The sequence below is a fragment of the Paramisgurnus dabryanus genome, chromosome 12, assembly GCF_030506205.2.
Source record: "Paramisgurnus dabryanus chromosome 12, PD_genome_1.1, whole genome shotgun sequence".
NCBI classification, from domain to species: Eukaryota; Metazoa; Chordata; class Actinopteri; order Cypriniformes; family Cobitidae; genus Paramisgurnus; species Paramisgurnus dabryanus.
The window spans coordinates 20,685,039-20,707,196 of NC_133348.1; the positions used below are offsets into that span (position 1 = coordinate 20,685,039).

Genomic DNA, 22,158 nt, shown 5'->3' on the forward strand with positions numbered 1-22,158 from the left:
CTGGAAAACTAGGATTTTCTTTTTTTAAAGTAGAGTGTTCCTTTAAGGCATGCATTCAGAAATCTATCACACAAATATGTTTACATGTAGATGTCTACATTTGAAAAACTACAATATGTCAAAACACAGATTTACTATTTATAAATGTAACAAAATGAACTAAAGGTGAGATGAAACAAAGAAGCGGCAAAAACCCAGGGCTGACGAGATGCTAGAGAAAAACTGTGTGCGTCTCCTCACCCTTTGGATTTGGTGCTTGAACGAGGTCTGTACTCGTACGACTCGTCTTCTGTTCCGCTCTGTCTTCTGTACCAGTCAAACAACGTCCGCAACAACGAAGGCAAACAGTGTTCTGCTATGGAGCTCATAGAGCTTATTAACTGTAATACAAACACAGTAATACAACTCAATAAAACGCAAAGGTCAAAACAACACACAGAATTTATGTGGGCTGTTCAGAAGAATATATTTATACATCTTTAGATGTTTTGATCATTGGACTCTTATAATGTGCAGTATGTAAAGATTGTTTTTAATGATTTAAATAGTGTAGCATAATCTTCCAAAATCCTCTAGGACAATCAGATCCTCTGATCAACTTCTACATAAACTACACTCTTGATTAAATTTTAAGAGGGATTGTGCTTTGGTTGCAGACTATGAAACAACATACGTACGTCTGTCCCTTTCCCTCCCATTGTAAATAACATGTGAAGACATATCTGCTTACTGTGGCTTGTGTGAATACATATGGGCCGGACAGGGTTTAGATTAATCAAGGACTAGGCCATAGTTATATTAGGACATTTAATAGATGTCACAAACAAACCTTACAAAAAAACAAGTAGATGTCACAAACAAACCTTACAAAAAAACAATACTGTTGTGCATCTTAAGACAAAACAATGACCCTGATGTATGTAAAGATATGAGAGTAAAATGTGTTTTGTTAGATTTGGCAGCTCAAATATGCATTTTAGTCTGAGACTAGGATATTCGCATTATGGGAGGGCCTTCCATAGGCTTCTGCGACTCCGCTCGCTTCCTGTTATCAGGTCACTACTAGAGCAAGCTCCTGATTGGTTAACGCGGCGTGTTTTTCGGCCAAAGTAAAAAAAAATTCAACTCGGGCATTAAACGTGGCAATGCTCAATTCTCGCAAACTAGACGTGCGTATGAGGCAGAATCGCATCTACCTCGGCGTGCTAAACTGTAGCTCTACAATTCGATTGGCTGTGCTGTCAAGAAAAAAAACAGCGTCTTAGAAGTGCGCTCCTAGAATTGCAGCCCCTGGTATTGAAGGTGGATAATATTGCGGGAAACCGCCCAATAGGGGCTATATAAAGACATTGACCTTGACCAATAGTCAAAGTTTTTAACATCTTTGAACAAACATAACATAACCAAGGCCATATACATGCAGGTAAATTAATATTAAAAGGTGCACCCAGCCCATTGTTGTTTATGTAGGAATGGCTATTATGACAGCTGTCCAAGATAAAGTAAGAAATAAATCCACTTTTATAAGACTACTGACTTAAAAAAAAAAGAATTAATTTATGTACAATGCTTATGTTAATAAGAAAAAAGAATGTTTATTTTGAGTGAAACAATTATATTTTCCAGTCAAACCCTCACATAAAAAAATCAAGTGCCGCCTTACAGTATTACTTCAGTCTGTTCATGTTTAAACTATACTACATTATAAAGTTTAAATGCACTGAACATCATGGCAAGTTGATTTAATATCTAAACAGGACCATGCAGAAAGAAATGAAAGGAGAGTAGGCAGCATCTCAGGTATTGATTTGTTCTGTTGTAGAGCAGTATGAGTGTATAGGATGATACGTCCACTTGCTACCGAAACGTTCACTGCAGTAACCCAGCACCAGCTGTCACACACACAGTTTTTATCAACTATAGCGGTACAGTAGATGTGTGTGTATGCTGACAAAATGGTTCAGCGTTCTGTGATTCAGCACATCTCATTTATCTCCACTACACATCACTTACTGTACAGGTGTGTGTGTGTGTGTGTACAAAAGTTACTAATGTGGAAAAAAGCCATATGCGCAAGGTGCAAAGTAGGTATGAGTTGTTGCAGAAGGTGAAAGTGAAAATGTTTTGAATGGGATCTAAAGGTCTTAGACCAGCAAGGAAAATGCGAGTTTATCTTTATTACGTTGTCAGCATAAAGTTGAATTTGAAAAAAATTGACAGGGTGTAAAAAAGCTGGCTTGGACCCTACATGTTTAAATCAAACCTAATGATCCATGCTATCCCAGCCAGATTTGGTTATGTGCATATCATGTACTTCAATGGAAGGAAGGCAATGTGACCTTTTGTACAAAGGAGTTTCAAGTAGTTGTCTTAAATCTGATTAGCCTCTGTAATATAATAATATTTATTTAAAGTTCGATTCTCAGATATTCAATGTGGTTTCAGACTGTGAAGCCCACTGTGTATATGGTATTTCAGGTAAGAGTGAGCGTGTGTGTGTTGGACAGGATGATATATATTTCTGAGAAAAGTTATGTAACTGCTCTCCCCGCCGTCAGGCCACTTGGCAAACACATCCCAACACCCTGAAATGATAAATTCTCTCACACACACACACAAGCGCACACAAGCATATGCTGATCTACTGCTGCGGATGACACAGCGATTCTGCTGCTGGTAACATTAGCACTCACACACACGCACACACGCACGCACGCACCAAAACTCTAAAGCATAGAGATGTACAGACACATTTTGCTGGGATTTTCTGCATACAGGGCACATTCTCATTGGTTCATTATTTCATACACACACACACACACACAGGCCTAATGGTGTTGACTGGATCTATTGCAGGATGATGTCTCATTTGCTTTGACGTAAAACATCCACAGATTCATTTTTGCGATTTCACAGTTTTACCCCAATTACACACACACACACACACACACACACACACACACACACAACCAACCTGATCAAATTGTGCATCTTCTCCTCTCTGCAGTGAGCGGGACAGGGGCTTCTCCTGCATAAACAGACATATGTAAGGTTAAAGTGAGTCATAGTAAAGATTTTTATATTTCTTGAGGTCCTCTTATAAATGTTACGAAAAGCTCTTGACGCCAAAAGGAGTCATTTTTATGAGCTATTTGCTTTATGCTGCACCTCTGTATTGTATTGTATGTATTATTTGCATGTGAAATGAGCAACAGGGCAGAGTGTTTCTCTGCTTACACACCGGCTACGGATTTGCAGTCAGGGCAAAATTAGATCACTTACATTATAATCTACGCAACCGTCTATGCTGCACGTGCACGCAGTCAGAGCTGATATTGTTGTATAAAATTTCTGCATCCAGTGACTTACAGTGTAATGCACTTAATGCAGCCGAAGCCGCTCAGCTTCATGGTGAAGTGAAACTATGGCAATTGGAATGAAGCTAATGACTCTTTTGAAGATGTTTGTATGGCCAGTACATCTTGGTGCACATTAAAACCAACACTTTACAATGAGGGAAAAGTTCAAGGACAGAGCTAAAAGTCGACTGCTAAAGAGAAAGTGTATTATGAAACAGTCCCTCTCTGTAGCCCCTTGATACAGACATTAGCAGTTTAAACTCTTGCTGTGTAAACTAAGAGAGAGCTCAATCTACCACTGTGTAAACACACAAAGAGAGAGAGCGAGAGAGACAGAGAGAAAGAGAGAGAGAGAGAGAGAGAGAGAGCAAGAGAGAGAGAACATGGAGAGGAAGCATTTAAGGGCAAATCTGCAGAAAATGTGTGTGCAATTCTCTGCGAGCCGAGAAGATTTAAACACAAGACAGCATTCCAAGAATCCCAACCTTCACTTTTGTTTCTAGGAAAAACACTGGATTTATATTTGAGTGTTACACAACCTATTCTACACCAGAGGTCCGATCTTTTGGACATTTTACATTTACAGTACATTAATCTATTGCATTTACATTTACTTAGCAAACACTTTTATCCAAAGAGATTTCCAGCGCATTTCACATTAGGGATCGACCGATATGGATTTTTCAGTGCCGATGCCGATACCGATTTTTGCTTCATCAGCCTTAGCCGATGACCGATACAGGCTGCCGATTTTCTTTGGCCGATATTTGGAGCCGATACTGCTTTTGCTCACTCAATTTACAACATAAAAATGACACAATGATGATGCCAAATGTTACAAGTCTCAATTTCAAAATAGTAACATTTATTGAACTTAAAAAAACTATATTTAACAAATAGTAAAAACAGGTGAGGGTGCTATGGAACCATCTTTCGATGTTGTAATGGAAATGTTGTTTGTTTTTAGTCACATGACCTGCAATCGCTTGCGGCTTCCAGGACCCTGTCTGTAAATAATGCCAGAAAAAATCTGCGAACACGGCAGCCACGTATCGGCCGATACACATAAAACTAGCAAATATCGGCCCGATATATCGGCCGGACAATATATCGGTCTCTCACTTTTTCACATGCACATTTTATCTGTCCATGTATTACTTGGGAGTCAAACCCATGATTTTGCTGTTGCTGCCGTCAAAGTCTACCAACTGTTACACAGGAAAACCATGTATTATGCGAAATGCAACACAGTAAAAATATTAAATATTGAACCAGCATCCTATTGTTTTCCAAGTAAAAAGCACCAAAGTGTAATACTGTGCATCACCACTTCAGCATTGCTGGAGCTCCTTTTAAATTGCACCCATTTCATTGCTAAATTTGGTAATAATACAAGTGTTTGCGTGGTTTATGGTTAAAAAAAACACATTATTTTCCAAATACCGTTCATTTTTGTAGCTCCAGATTTCCCTCTCTTCCGGAAACGCACTGATTTTGTACAAAACTCATTGTTTTGAAAAGTGCCGTGTCCCTGATTGGCCAGCTAATCTGTACGTTGTGATTACCCTGAATACCTTTGATGTCAGCCGGAAATGTGACGCTCCTTACCATGTTTGAAAGATTCGCTCACAATGCAGTGCTAACAGAAGTTAACTTAAAGGCTCCAAGCGGGAGGAATTATGATAATGTTGGTCTTCTCTACATCACCAATCCCAGGAAGTAAACCGTTGTCTACAATCCATGTGTTTGTTGTAGTCCAAGAAAAGAAATTTACGTTGGAGACAACTACTGGCGACATTGTTTACTTTGGGGTTTGTCCCTTTTGCATATCTTTAACATGTACTAATACACACTTACACACCAAAGACAATGTAAAATTGTGAATCGGATAACTGGTGCTCTTTAAAATTCACAAATATCAGTGTGCTGTAGTAGGGCTATATCACTGAATAGGTGTTAATGTGTAGATATGGGCGGTAACTTAATAGTGATATCAATACAATGATGATTTCCAAATAAGCCATTTTAACTTTCGCTAGTGTCACCGGAAGTCTCCAACCTTACATTGAAATGAATGAGAATGCGTTGCTCTGCTATTGCTAGTCTCTCGCGGTCTGAATGGTGCTTTAAATAATGGAGGTACTGACCAGCGGTTCGGCCATGACCACCTCTATCTTCTTCTCCGCAAGCACAGCAAACTCGGCGAAGAGACTCTTGATGACGAACTCCCCGGGCTTGAGCTCGGGGTCGATGGTAATGCTGGACATGTTGGCGAGGTGGATGCTACGCTTCTCCCAGATTGGGGGTGCAGAGGGGGAGGTTCCTCGCCTACTCGCACTGCTGTTGCTTACAGGGACAGAGGCTGTTAAAAAAGAGAGAGAGAAAAAGAAAGTGAGCAAATATGACAATAATTGTGCTAATAATAGAAACGCTATTGAGAAAGATCAAGATCATGAGGCACAACAAGGTCAAAATCAAATCATAAGTGAAAAAACACATACTGTCACCTGTAAAAGAAGTAAAGACAGACATGCATCTTAAACTGAGAGAATGAATGTGTGTGTTTGTACAAAAATGTTCGCACTAAAACTAAAAATTGCCTGGGCAAAAAAGTTCTGCCAATGCATTCATTTGATTTGTGTGTTGCGCTAACTTGTTTGTTTCCGTAGTAACAGGTGGAAAAACAAATACCTCTCCAGAGCCCAAAAATAAGTTAGCGCAAAGGTTAGGCCAAAAATGCATAACGTGGCTGAATCCCAACAGAGAGAGAAGAGCTTGTTCTGCTTCAATGGAAGTCAATGAAAATCCCTCAGTATGCTTAATAAACTGCTATTGTGAGGAAACACTTTGTCACGTAACAAATCAAGTGCTGTTTCGCTAATCTTGTTTGCCAATGAATATTATATTTTGATCCAATCTACTAAAAAAGAAATATGGCTGCACGATAAATCGCATGAGATTGTCATGCACATCTCGTCAGTAAAGCCGGTTTCTTGATTAGTAATAAATCGCAATCACCGGCTTTCAGATGGAGCGGCATAGCTAAACAGTAGCGGCCGTAGTTCACTGACAATTGGGACAATTTCGCATTAATTGTGGACCGTGAACAGATCACCTGCAATAATGAATGTGATATTGCCCAGCTTGTAAAAGACAGCACTAAAACACTGTGTCGAATACACATATTTTTCCTATCCTTACTTTTCAGTACTGAAATAAATAAGTTCTTAAACATTTGTTACACTTTATCTTTCTTTCTGAATTAATGCTACCTTCACATGCTATCAGAAACTTCCCCTTACTGAAGTCGTAATTACGTGTTTGCCATGTTTAAGTGCTTTCCTGTCATAAAGTATTAGGAATCATGGAGGACAAGTCAAAATGTATACAAGATAAGGTTGCCTTTGGATTTTTACTAAATGCAGTGTAGTGTCTGTTGTCATCTACTACTGTAGAAATTCATCATCATGTTATACAAATAGGTTGATGACAATACAGATTCTGGAGTTTTATTCAAAGGTGGTGTGTGTACATTTTAGCAGCATCTGGTGATGAGGTTGTGAATTGCAACCAACCGCTCACCCCTCAATTCCCAAACCCAAACGGTAGCCGCCACTGGACAAACATGTTGTCATCTGAGACAACGTGGGGACAAAACGCGCTCTGTAAAACAGTTTGTTTACTGTGTAGGGCTACTGTAGAAACATGACGGCAACTTACATGTAAAATGGTTAGGGATGCATAATGATTAATCTTTAGCAAAATATAAGTTTTTGTTTACATCGTATGTGTGTGTGAACTGTGTATAATAATTATGTATATATAAATATGCAAACATGCATGTAAAATTTTAATTAAAAAATATATATATTTATTTATATTTATTTATATATATGGCCTATATTTATATTTATTTATATATATGGCCTATATATTTATATTTTTTAATTAAGATTTTACATGCATGTTTGCATATTTATATATACATAATTATTATACACAGTTCACACACACATAAACAAACAAGTTAGCGCAACACACAAATCAAATGAATGCATTGGCAGATCGAGAACTTTTTTGCCCAGGGAATTTTTAGTTTTAGTGCGAACATTTTTGTACAAACACACACATTCATTTTCTCAGTTTAAGATACATGTCTGTCTTTACCTCTTTTACAGGTGACAGTATGTGTTTTTTCGCTTAGGATTTGATTTTGACCTTTATATATATATATATATATATATATATATATATATATATATATATATATATATATATATATATATATATATATATATATATATATATATATATATATATATATATATATATATATATATATATATATATATATATATATATATAATTATACATAAATATACAAATGTAAATACATATGTAAACTTTTTTTTAAAATATATACATGCATGCGTGTGCATTTATCTATACAAAGTTATTAAATACACATATATGATGTAAACAAAACTTTTATTCTGCTATAGATTAATCGTGAATAATCATTATGCATCCCTACGGCTCATTATAATGTAATAAAAACAATACAGTTCATTATGTAGGTCTTTATACACCACTGATAATATAGTTATGTATATTATATTGCATTTCTGTTAAAAGATTCTTCTAAAAGTTACACAATGCACCTTTAATGGATATGTAAAACATACAATATCCATCAAATGTAAATATGCAAGACTTTAATGATAAGACAAGGGAATTTAGCTGTTGCGGAGAAAAAAAAATGAAAATTAGTGTCATTACAGCAATTTTTTCCCTTTTCGCAAAAGTAAAAGTTTCTAGGATCAAACTCAGAATCAAAGTTAGCTACAAGCTTCCCAGTGCTAAATGTGACTTTAGAGGCCGCTCGTGTCAAATTCCTGACTAGGAAATGTATGATCACGGAGCAATGCCTTCTTGGATATGCACAAAGAAATGAATCTTAGAAAGACTGAACTACCTTTTAAACAGCATTTGTGTAAGGACTGTGCCTCTAAAAATGGTTTTTAAAAGCTTGTTAGACCAACAGTGATATGACTGTTGTAAAACTATGAAAGTATATTTATGATGTCTGGGACATTATGATTGGCCTAAAAAGTTTACATTGTCTGAGTAGAGTCTTGCTGACAGTTTAGATGCTGTATCAAGAGTAAATATAGAACTGTTATTTACTTTATTTCCCTAATAAACCAAAAAATCTTATCTCATCTCATCTCATGTGCTCTATCCTGACAACACAGATAAAGATTTCACCTGTTAACTGTCAAACACACTTTCAATTCATTCCTGAATGCAGAAAGATTGAAAAAAAAAGTATATCACATGTCTTCCCTCGCTCAGGAAATCCCTGCCCTTGCCTCCCACAGGTTGCCGAGGAAACCGTGATGAACCCAGGGAAGCTCAATAATAGGAGGATGAATCAAAAAAACCCTTGCGAAATTTAATGAGTTTCTCAGAGGAGAATGCAAGGTAACACCTAGCAACTCCTTCAAACCATAATACTTAAAAAACACAAACATTCACAGACTCGGATGATGAGACAGGGTGCACATGTAAGACTCCATCCTAGAAACTTCATGTGTGTTTGTTTGTCTAAGAACACTCATTCTTTGTTTCCCGTTAAGTAACGCCTCCCCGTGGTTGTGCCTATGATGTCACACAGCCGGCTTTCATTGGCCGGATTCCTAACAGGGTCCCCGGGCCCTCCTCTGATTGGTCGGCAGGCCTGCTGATGGGCACTGTAACGTTGTTTGTACTTTTCCACTCCACAAGACAAAAAGGGTGAGCAAAAGAAGCGAAGAGCAAAAATGTGAGGCATCCCGCTCTCTCTTCATCCTCCCTTCTGTTCCTCTTTATGCCATATAATTTACACACTGGGATGCACTGACCCCATAGCACACATTTGTGCCTCAGAGAGAGGCAGAGTCACATGAAATGAAGTCAAAACACAAAAGCCATTAATGCAGAGCCTGTTTGGAAACATTGTTCTTAAGGAATGAACTTGGGTATGTGGTCCTAAAACCTGATGTGCTGACTGCAAGTGAACTTGCACAGCTGTGTGCTTTATCACCTGCTACAATTACTCAAATTATTCAAAAAATTAAATTCATTAAAATTCATTGCCCAGAAGATAGTAAAGACATCATTAAAATTGTCCATGTGATAACAGTAGTTTAATCTTCATTTCTTTTATTCTTTCCCTGCCAGAAAATTTTCTTTAGATATATAAACAGTTAGTGTTGGGCGATATGGCTTATTTGAAGATCGTCCTATCCTCAGCCTGTAAGATCGCCGATACGCCGTTTACTTATTTATTTGGTTTTATTTGGTTGGTTTAACCCATTTATGACAAACCACTTGATTGGTGAACAAAATAAGCTGACTTACTCTAAGGGGGCATGCACGCCAAGGCTTTTACACTCATGGCAGCTGGCAGAATTTTCCACACTGAAAGCCGACGCACAGCTGTTTTTCCGCGCTAAGCGTTGAGAGTTAAAAGAGATTCAACTTTGGGTGAAAAGCTCCGCTCGTCAATGTCAGTTCTCACACGGCCGTCCAATCACAGTAGAGGGACAAGTATCACAACAACCAACCGAATCACAGCTCAAGTATCACAGCTACCAAAGCGCTCAGTTGAAAAAAACAGCTGGCATTCGACGTCCTCCAGGCGTTTTCAAAAAAGCTTTGGTGTGTCCTGCCCCTGAGGGCAACACTGTTATGACCGCAACCTTCTTAAAACTGAAGTCATTAATCCGAGCGCGTCATTAAAGCATGGGCGCTCTGAAATGTCCTACGTGCCAGGGAATGGGAACAACAAACTCTGGTTTTAAAACCCTGTGTGCCTAACAACCTCTCAAGTGCAAGGAAATACGCAGTGCGTAAATACGCGCATTACAAGCTCATGTGCAAGCCGAGGAGGAGTCTGAGTACAAGTTTAGGTGCAAGGAGTCCATGCTAGCACCTGAACTCGTCATTGGCAGGACATTGTTCTCTATTAATTGACGAGATAATTAGTCAATGACGGGGTCAAAAAGGGTTAAGCGATGAGAATGCTGTTTTGGTGTTCAATAGACAGTCTCAATGCGTTTTAACAGACAGCCATAGAAATATATATACATAGATGCTCCAATACCTGCTTGTATCAACGTTTTTAGGGGGATTTTTTGGCCTTTATTTAGACAATATAGTGAAGCGTCGACAGGAAAGTATTGGGTGGAGACAGGGGAGCAGGATCGGTTATTGACCTCAGAGACGGAAATCGAACTCAGGTTTCCATGAACTAACTGGTGCTATATGTCGGCACACTAACAACTGGGCTGTTGGCGGTGATGTATAACGCATCTGGGCTTGAAATTAACTTTAGTAGGTAGCACCGGTAGCACTTTAGTAGGTAGCACTGGGGCTCCTAAATGTAAAAGTTAGGAGCACAGCAAAAATTTAGGAACATCCATTAAAAATTATAGAAGCACCACAATTCATCATCCTGAAGATTAAAAGCTTGAACAATTAAAACTTGATCTTAAACTATTTGCCACACACTTGACTTGTGCTTGGCCATTTTAACAAGCTGTTATGCTTAAAATGTGTAGATTCATGGGGTCCTAAAAAAAACATTAAATTAAAATTTTACATTTTAAATAATTATTTTAAAATGTTGAATTTTAAATAATTTATTTTAAAATGTTGAATTTTAAATAATTTATTTTAAAATTCAGCTTTTTATTTTCACAAATCCCTTTTTTTTTTCGTTTAAATTTTTCTGGATTCTGTATTTCCATTTTTCATTTTCTTTAATGGTTAATTAGACTGTATATATATCAAACAGCGTGCTTAATAAACTGAATTAAAAAAATCTAATAATTTTTATTTTCTAAAATAATAAAAGAAAATAAAACAAATTTGGTGCAACCAAAATGGTCGCAATGTCGAACACGTCTGACGCATGCATGTGCTGTTTTCGTCAATACGCATCAGAGACTAAATTTATGAGCAGAAACAGTATTCTCGTCCCTTCATAAAAAGAAGATTGAACCACTGTAATCACATGGACTATTTTGATGTCTTAAAGTTGTTCTGAAACTTGTGAGTTGCTATCTATAGGGGTTCAGAATGATCTCAGATTTCCTCAAAAATATTCTGATAGCTCTGTATGAAAAACAGACAAAAGCTCAAGCCATAACCATAATGAACTGTTGTTGAATGGCAAGGGTTGTAAAAAGGTTCCACAGATAAATTAATGAGTAAAGCATATGGGTAAATAATGACAAAACTGGAATAGAAAAAAGCATAAAAACATCCCTTTATTTCCATAAGCAAACATAGGCATGCACAAATACACCATGACTTCCGGGCGACACGGATGAGGTTTTTCATAGGAAGATTACACACAGAGAGATCAAATAACCTAAATGACATCACCACCATCATCTACATTATACTCAGCTATTTAAAGCCCAGACAGCAACGATCACTGATCTTAATGCCCTCTTGATCGCTGCAGCATGTGAGGGTGAACGTGACTGTTCGGGTGCCAGACCTCTTATTGTCTCTTAAACATTCATCTTAAAGCCAGGACACAAAATTAATCTTTCGAACAAACCTGATCAAATCCTAAGTCAGGTATATAACCTTATGTTTGCTTTGTAAGGACAAAGCTTTTTGGGTGTGTGTATTCTGCATAGTGCAAGGGCCACACCAAACCAAATCTTTTAAAAAGTAAAGCAAAAATCATATGTTACGATTAATCAGAAGTTCTGAAGTGTATAGTGCTCTAGCTATAAAAATGTCAATAGTTTATCTAACTTCACCTAACTTGCTCATCAAGATCCTCTTTAAACTGTTGATCCATCATGACATAAGTTCCTCATTGCCCCATGCAGAAATCCTTTGTGTTGCATACTGTCAGAATGCAACGATGCACGAAACTATCCAATTCCTATCCAATTTGTAAAAATGTATGGTGTGACTGTGACCACATGTAAATACCACCACGAATATGTGATAATAATTGTCTTCATCATTACAAACAGCTGTCTAAAGCAGTTTCAAACAAATGATTCCCATGAATCTCTGTGGTGGGCTTCCACCTGCTTCATGCAGGCTGCGTTCGTGTTTCTGAACAAGAGAGATTAATCTGATATGGCCTTAATAAAGTGTAAACATTATATCTGCAGTGTCTCAACATGCCCAGATTCCACAGTGAGTCTCCCTCCAAGAGTAGTTCACAGCCTGACAAACATGTATCTAATTCAATTGGAGTTACACAGCCTTTCTTCCTGTTCAGAGATACAAAGTTATGCCTTTGACCTTCGACCATAATGGGAAGATAGTGTAAGAAACAGCATCTATTGGCTGGGTTGAATGTTGCCAACTCTTGAAACTAGGTCTAACTCTTCACTGTTTAAATGGAGAGGCCCATCGCAAAGTAACTGGCATTGAAGAGAGCAGGGAGAAAAAGCGGGAGACTTTCTGATGCATGCCAAACCTCAGTGACATTTCTTCCGAGGTGACTCTGCTGGATGTTACTGGCTGTTGATAAGCTTGTTAACCCTAGTCAACAGTCACCGTGATCTGCTAACTAAAATCACCAAGCTTATTAAATCAATAAACTAGCTAGAACTACAGATCGAAGCAAGAAAAGCAGGGTAGACACATCTCTTAAATGTCTTTTTAATTTGAGAAGGAGTCATGGTTTGGTTGGTGAGCACAGTCCAGTTAGCCACTGCCAGTATGCTGTATAATGTCACTCAAAGGTGCCAAAGAATGCATTGAAATAATATTTTAAATTGTTCTCTGACATCTACATAGAAGGAATGTGGCTTTATTAAGTTAAAAAATGATCCAGAAACATTTTTACATGTCCATTTACAACCCTAGGATTTGCCTTTAGAATGAAATGGTCTATTACTACCTGATGTGAAAGAGACATAAATAATAGTTTTGAGCTCTGCTCTGATTGGCTGTTTCATAGAGCAGTTCAGTTCAGTAGCTCAGACCTTATGTTTGAGCCTGTATCAGATGAAGAAACAGAATTTCAACTGTTTGGAGATTGTTAATGGATGTTTCTGATTGGTAAGTTTGTGGGTTTTTTTCGGTATGGACTTGCAAAACGTAACTGTAAAGTCAATAATAAAACTGCAGCCTAAACGCTAGCATATAGCATTAATTAGCATAAAATGTTAAAGGGATAGTTCAACCAAAAATGAAAATAATGTCATTAATGACTCACCCTCATGTCGTTCCAAACTTGTAAGACCTCCGTTCATCTTTGGAAACACAGTTTAAGATGTTTTAGATTTAGTCAGAGAGTTTTCTGACCCTCCATTGAAAATCTATGTACAGTATACGGTCCATGTCCAGAAAGGTAATCAAATTAGTCCATGTGACATCAGTGGGCTAGTTAGAATTTGCTGAAGCATTGAAAATACATATTGGTTTAAAAATAACAAAAAATACAACTTTATTAAGCATTGTCTTCTCTTCCGGTCTGTTGTGAACTGTGTGCATGAGACTGCAGTGACGCTGCTGATGTACGATGTTGCTGATGTACGACGCGGCTGACGTATGACGTTGCTGATGTACGACGTAGCTGGCATGTTATCTGGTACAACCCAGTACTCCCCTTTTTTTGCGCCCAAGCTTATTTACAGTTTGAGGGAGACGCACACTGTAAGTTTGAAAAAAAATCTTTGCAAACATGTCTGAGGATAACACGTCAGCAATATCGTATGTCAGCAGCGTCATGCATGCGCATTCACAACAGACGAGAAGACAATGCTGAATAAAGTCGTAAATTAGTTAGTTTTGGTTTTGGACCAAAATGTATTTTCCATGCTTCAACAAATTCTAACTGACCCACTGATGTCACATGGACTACTTTGATGATGTTTTTATTACCTTTCTGGACATTGACAGTATACTGTACACAGATTTTCAATTGAGGGTCAGAAAGCTCTAGGACTAAAGGGGTTTTTATAGTTGTGCATAGGTCCTGCGGTGTAGGTTCCGCATCGATTTTCATTTATACTTCTGTGTCGTCGTCCGCGTTGACGTGCAAACACTAGGAATCGACCAATATGGATTTTTCAGTACCGATGCCGATTTTTGTTTCATCAGCCTTAGCCAATGACCGATACAGCCTGCCGATTTCTTGAGCTGATATTTGGAGCCGATACTGCTTTTGCTCACTCAGTTTACATCATAAAAATGACACGATGATGCTAAATGTTACAAGACTTAATTTAAAAAAAAACATTTATTGAAATTAAAAAATGATATTTATCAAATAATAAAAACAGGTGAGGGTGCTATGGAACCATGAACTGCATATCAGCCGGCCTATATATCGGCCTATCTCTAGCAAACACACGCGGACTGCTGGTAAGCAATATCCATGTGTGTAACCACAGTAGCAGCGTGACCGTCAGTGAAGAAGCAGCTTGGCAAGTTAACCCAACTGTTGTGTATGATTTGAGAAGACCAGCAATGATGCTAAGTAAATAAACAAGTAAGTAAATGAAAGGAAATAAACAGCGATTTTTGTTGCAGGTTAGGCTACGCAGAGCTACGCACAGGCTACAGATAACCTTCGGTATAGCTACGGCGTAAAGCTTACAGACGACTATAAAACGGGCTTAAATCTAAAACATCTTAAACTGTGTTTCCAAACATGAATGGAGGTCTTACTAGTTTGGAACGACATGAGGGTGAGTCATTAATGAGATTATTTTCATTTTTGGGTGAACTATCCCTTTAAGATTGTAGGAAACAATAGTGTTTAAGGCTCATTATATGTCATTTCCATGTACCAAACTCTCATTATCTATCTATGCCTAAATTGTATGGCACCTTTAAGGCTATAAAGCATATATTTTAATGGACGTTCATTCAAAAGCAGATGTGAATTCTGAGAAAATACATTTTTAAGAAACATTCCTTGGAAGCAACTCGGTGAACAACTCTTTTTCACGAAACAACCTTCATTCTAAAAGGCCTAATGGGAAGGGTCATTAAATGTTGATCTATAAATCTGTTGTTCTTTCTCTGAAGAAGCTTGTGTGTTATTATCTCCACGATCACAGCAGTGACTTTGTGCTTTGGGCTAGAAAATGCAGAATCAGTCTCTAGGGACAGCTGTTCCCGATACACATGGTTATGCTCAATCCATACAGAGACATGATCCACAAAGAACCTTATTTGCAACCTGCACCTCAAAAATGTGTGAGATGATAAAAACTGAACTTTTGAAAGTATAAGTAAATAGAAGTAAATGTAATGTAAGTGTCAACAAGTCATACTACATCGAGAACAAGGTGATGCAACTGCACGTTTTTCTGGCTGTATGGAGCTGAAAGTGTGAACCTATGCAGGTTTTCAAAAACACACACGAACAGTAATTTGATGCACATGTCCTAGAACAAAAGTTCATTCTCTGTGTGTGTGCCCATACTGTATCTGCGTGTGTTGGAGGGTTACTATCATTTTGCGCTTTTTCTCCACTGGGATTGCTAATGTTTCCTTATATTGATCGGACTCTTCACTTGCACATCCATCATTATCATACACACCACTTCCTATATCAGATCAACATCATGAGAAACCCAAGAAGACCTTCAAAGAGGACATCAGTCGAAAGGGGGACAAATAAAAAGGTTAGTTAGATGGAATAGATGATAAGAGAGACACTGCAATAGAGATACACACAGATAGTTAGTAGTCATATACACCTGAACTGTTAACCCAGACAGAATATGAACACCGTTAAGATTCAAAATAAACAATGATATTACAAAATGCAAGTACAAATCCGAAAGTTTATATATTTGTTAACCTGTCCCCAAATGAAGACCCGTTTTTGACTATGCTTGTGTACACACAGTGCTCCGATCACACACTTCCATAAAAGAGACAAACATGCTATACCTTATTTATGCAACTAGTCATGTTCACTAACATTAAGTAGCATAAGTCTGCATCTACGCAGAGTAGAGGGTGTGTTTGCAGGGCTGTCAGGAGGGCCAGCAGGAGAGCTGAGCACACTTAGAAAGCACCTTATTAAGCTGTAGTATATTTGTGGGAGCTGAATCTGAGCTAGACGTTTTATCTTCATAAAGCACAAGCTGACAACCGGAGTTACTCACAGTTCCCACTCCAGGACTTGAGCAGAGACTTGATGCTGATCTCAAAGAACACAGAATCCTGCAGACTCAGCATGACGCCAGCAGAGGACTGTGGGTAAAAAGAAGGCACTGATTCCTTCGGCCAGTCCGGCTGGCTCCTGCACGCCCAACGTTCTCAGCACTCACCCACACATCCCGCTTTGCCTGCTGACGGGCAAAGTTTCAGCCTCTGCCCAGGCTTGTGCCGAAACGCATGCTGCAGAGTGGACACCAACACACGTGTGCCGTCACGCGGACCCAAACACTCGCTCTCTCTCAGATCAGCTGCCGTGCTCTGAGAGGCCCATAAGGACCCACAGAGTAAAAGACGAATTGAGAATCAAAACAACAAGACTACACAGTGTCCTCAAATAGGAATTCCAAAGGCATGCGGGAGTATTATCCAGTCCATCCAGCCCGGAATAAGGCTCCCAGTGCATGTAGGGAAACTTTGTTTCCGGGAATGTGTTAGCGTCTGATTGAAAGAGGGAATGGTGAGCATAGACTCCCAGCTGAGAGCAGCAACGCTCTATTCCTGTAGGTGCTGGGTCCTAAAGCCCACCCGATTCGCACTCAACTCTCCCGCTCTAATCTCTCCCCTCGTGTAGTCCCATTCACTCTGTAAGGGTTGGCTGTACTTGCTCTGAATTACCCACCCTCTATCATTCTCTCATTCTGTGAAGAGAGCGTTTGTTTTAATGGCAAAACAGAAGGAGGGGAGAGGAGGGTGATGTCATCAACACGCTGCTTGCCTGCTCTGGCCTCACTCCAGCGCTTCAAATACATGTCATTACAGCTACTGCTTTTCTGCTTTTCACCCAATCCTCACTTTATCCATCCCTTTCTTCAGAGGCTTGGCAAAACAAACATTTCCTGTATAAAAATTGTGTCATCAGTAACTGCAGTGAAATTTTCAAAAAAGAGAGAGACAGAGAGAGGAGTCTAGGAGATTCAGGGCATGCAAGTATCATTGATCCAAAAACTAATCTCCCTGCAACACACACATATATACACGCACACATGCACACACACGTACAGCAGTTAAAGGTAGAGTTCCTAAAAACTCCAAAGCTATTCTTTAATAAATAAAAAATATTTCCTGTTTTAAAATATTTCATTTTAATTTCATAAATCCTATTTTTTTTAAATAAATAAACAATAAATAATTGAAGTGAAGGTAGACAAAGGCCGCATTTACACAAAACTGTACCTTTTCTGTCACTGGGGCGGTACCCTTTCAAAAAGTACTGCTTTGCACCTAGGGATTTTATTTTAGTACCTCAGGAGGTACATACTGGGACCAAAGAGAGCTTATTAGTACCTCAAAAATACATATTAGTATCTCAAAAGTACATATTGGTACTAAATGTTTACATGTCTGTACCAAATGGTCCATACAATTACATTTTTAAAGGGTGCTGACCCCCTGACAGCTAAGGTACATATTTTGACTTTTTTGACAATGTAGGTCCTTAAGGTACAGTAATCTACCCAAAATTGTATTCTGTTTTGTATTCCTGTAAAGGAACCAAACGGAAACTTAAGGTACAGCCCCAGTGACAGAAAAGGTACAGTTTTGTACCTTTATTTCTGACAATATACATTGCATGTTTGAAGTGACTATTCGGATTTCTTCCCTCATGTGGCACAGATCAGATATAACCCACAAACATGTATGCAGGAAAAATACATATAGAGATTCCGATATCCTCTAATCTGTTTCAGGCCTCATTCATATGTGGATATAAATCGGATATCTGGTTCGTAATGTAATCAGACAGATATCAAATATTCCCATCTCAAGACGTGTCAGGCGTCATTAAAAATGTGAAGCTGGCTCTATAATCTTGTATAATCATTTTGTCTGTGTCCATTGCATATCGCAACATTTTACTTCCTTTGTGGTTTAAGCTGTATGTCTTCCTTGAATTGTTTTGCCAAGTGTTTAGTGTAAATGCAGATATCGGATAAGAGTCACTTTTTAAAAATGCGGCTCGTCAAAAAAACAGATACAGGCAACAAATCGAAATTGGGCATCAACAATTCCAGTGTAAATCCAGCCAAGACTGTCAGATTTCAAATGTTTAAAGGGTTGTTTTCATTTTAGCAATAACCATAACAAGTGGTCGAACAATATGTGGGTTTTTTTTTTTTTTTTGCTAATGCCAATACAGATTAAGAAAGCTGTATTGCTAATAGGGTTTTATGAGGCCGATATAACACAAATGTTATTACAGTAAATAAGAGACAAACAAAAAATTGATGAAAGTAAAAATATATTTGTTATGCATAACATTTATAAATAAACAACAAATTTACAAGACATTTAATGTGGATCTGACATCTTATAGTACTGTTTAAAAAAGTTTTTTGAACTAGTGTGGTGTTGTGTGTGACACAACATAACGTCATGTTAAAAAGTGAATAATGATTGGTCATTTTACTGTCTGTCAGACTTTGGCTTTACATTGAGTGACACAGTGTGTCTTTTTTATTACAAATTTACTGGCCGATTGAAAAGATTTAGCGTCCGATGCCTCTGCAATATATTGTCCTATCACGAACTATAACGTTAACTAATTATATAACTATATTAGTGTCCTTACCGTCAGACAATAAATATGTTAAAGGGCGTGTTGCAGGTTAACCACCACTGTCGATTAATGGGTACATAAATCACTCAAGATATGTGTATAATTTTTAAAATGTCTCAAAAATGGTCTTAAAGAACACTTTTTTTACGTTTTTGGTATTAACGTTTTTTTACGCAATTCTGCGATGACGTCACGCTGGGGAGAAGTGGAGAAAGCCTCAGCCAGAGCCATAGAGATAGAGGAGACATTTATTGCTGTTTAATACTTACGTATACAATTTGGAAATCATATATACATCGTAGGAAATATATAATGTGTTATTCTGCAAAGATACCATGCTAATTATTATTTATGATATCTGTGGAGATAAATAAAACTTCGCAAATCTGCTGATTTGATCCATTCATGTCCTGACCACCAGGCTAGAGATTTTAAACATCCTTTATCCACACTTACTAGTCTATCAAATAATATCTCAAATATATTGTTTTGTGAAATAAAAGGATGCTTTGTTATATTGTTTATGCGATTATAACGAATCACACGATCATTTTATACGCAGCAGTCAGCAGCTGCAGCACACTCGGATCCGACCGCATACATACTGTAATAAACAGGCGTTCGGCGGCTTTTTACATCACGACAGACTATGCCATTTGAGGAGGAACCGCTCATTGATCACCGTATTTTTATAAATCCTGTACATGTTTGGACCTGCCGAACAGGTTGAGCACTTTCATATACTTTGTTGAGCAGAGAGGCTGCACTTTGACCAGCGGGCTGCGGGAACCGGCGCACATCACGCCGCCAGACGGTGTTGTTAACTCGAAATGTATAACTATTATCAGATCGACCCACCGGGAAAGTCCCGACTCTGCCGATTGCCATTCCGCTACTGGCTGTAAGAAAGCGAGTGCGTTTGGGTCGCTGGTCCCCGCGAACAGATGTGACGTGCCTCACTCACCTTCCTGGATTAGAGACATGCTGCCAAAACCGTTTGTGCTGAAGATCGCATAAAGTTACACCCATTTCAGGCAGGATCATGGACCCCCTCAAGCCAGCATGCACGAGTATGTTAATTGTTTGTTTACTTTCTACACGAAGATATGCTAACGTTATGCTATCTGGCTGTCTGCCTATCTCTCTATACTAGCCTATCCATCTGTCTGTCTGTCTGTCTATCTATTTATCTATAATCTGCGCTATCAGAACTGTACTTTACTCGTCTTTCTATAGTCATTCTCAATGCTCTCAATGCAGCTTTGGTAAATTCTCTCCCCAGCGTGACGTCATACAGTGCGTTGTGGGGGAAAGGAGAATCATTGCAAACCGCTGTACTTTTTCATACTTTTTCGGGTTTTGTGATACCCAACAACATAAAATACAATGGATAACACTTTAAATGGTTATAACACACAAGCAAGTTGCACAAATTCGTAAAAAAAAGAACCTGCAACACACACTTTAATTAGCTCGCGTGACACAGTACTCATGCAAATCATTTACCTTTAAATGGCATTTGTAGAGATCCTTCAATTAAAAACTACACAATTGTTTAAATGTCATTAAATGTTTAAATGCTGTTCTTGTTGCATTTACAGTGGCTATAACCAGCAGATGTCCTAAACATGCTGAGTTTTGCATATTTAAATTGTGCATGTGTGTAATCTATCATCTTATCTATTAGTGTTGCCAAATGTAAAAAAAACATTTTGTAGTCAATTTCACTGCAACTGCAACCACCCTGTATATCTATTAGATATTTTTATATTATGGACTGCAGCAAAGAGCTTCTCCACAGTGTCGTCTGTCATTTTTTAATATGAAAGCCCTTTAAATTCAAATATATTTGATTGGCTGTCAATGGTTTATCATACATCACTTAAAAGAGTTTTTTTTAAATATAATAGTTATTGTTATTGTCCATAGGGTGAATGGCCCTTTAGTCATATGATAGAGAAAGTAACACGCCTTAAAAACTTACAATACTGAAAAATGTTCCACTTTTTGTCATAATACATCCAAAACAGTTTTTGTTCTCTTAAAACTGAACAGACTCAACCTTATTTCATTTTCATTATGTGTAAGCAATTCTGGTTTAGAATAACATGACTGTATTTTTATTTCTGGCTGAACTGTTTCTTTAAATACATAAACCCACATTTCATTCAGTTCCAGTGCAAAAAGGAAATCGTGGTTCTAAAAATACCTGAATTTTCCCCAAGTTGGAAACATACATTTCCCAAGCTGTGACTGTTTGGAAAAGTCATACTTTTGTAATTTACATTGACGCACTCATGTCTACACACACAGCTGGAGTAAGTGATGCTTGACCTATGAGGTAACCAATGCCTGCTTGCAGAAGAGGGTGCGGCAGTCTGGGTTTATTAACTGAAGCAAAGCAGTGAGATCAGACAAAATGACGCACATCCTGGTCTGACATATCATTAAAAACCATAGCAGAAGCTAAACATATTTTTACTATGACATGTAATACACACAAAAATGCATATAGCTTGATCAATAATCAGAGCACTTTCATTCTATTTTTGGTTCCCAAAGGTATTTAGAGGAAGACAACAGTCTGGCAGTCAGAAATCCATAGGGAGCATATAGGAGACATAAAGGAGACATGACATCTCAGTAATTAAAATACTACATATACCAATATTCTTTTGTCAAGTTTTAATAATACATGCATGTAATGAACAACTGATTAAAATAAAATTCAAGGAAATATAGGTGAAAAAAGTGGACTCCGGTTTGTAAATGCACTCTGTCTGTGAGTGTGTTACTTATCATGATGAGAAAAATATTGTATTGCCAGTATACAATTTTATTATAGAACAAAAATGTATTATAATTTTTTTTTAATTTGGCAACAAATAGGAGCATAGAATAAACTGAAACCTTTTTATAAAAGCATACCAGAGTGAGACATCAAAACATTGGTTGATAAAAAGCAAGAAGCACAGTTTTGCAAATTCTGTGTTAAGTCTGACTACTTTAAAGATGCTAAAAGTTTTTATTTTA

General features: G+C 37.9%; 1 protein-coding gene across 8 annotated transcripts in view; it reads right to left on the bottom strand.

Annotated features, from left to right (window-relative positions):
- Positions 1 to 22,158, bottom strand: part of fryl (furry homolog, like) — a 111,250-nt gene that overhangs the window by 58,795 nt on the left and 30,297 nt on the right. For 5 of the 8 annotated variants that reach the window (XM_065257128.2, XM_065257125.2, XM_065257124.1 and 2 more), the window contains 3 exons: positions 5,507 to 5,721; positions 2,975 to 3,028; positions 241 to 380 (listed from right to left, as the gene is read on the bottom strand). In XM_065257128.2, the coding sequence (XP_065113200.1) occupies positions 241 to 380; positions 2,975 to 3,028; positions 5,507 to 5,626 (314 nt within the window). In that variant the 5' untranslated portion in view covers positions 5,627 to 5,721. Of the gene's footprint in view, positions 1 to 240; positions 381 to 2,974; positions 3,029 to 5,506; positions 5,722 to 16,513; positions 17,008 to 22,158 lie in introns of those variants that run through there. The other 3 variants (XM_065257129.2, XM_065257127.2, XM_065257126.2) reach the window with 1 other exon arrangement.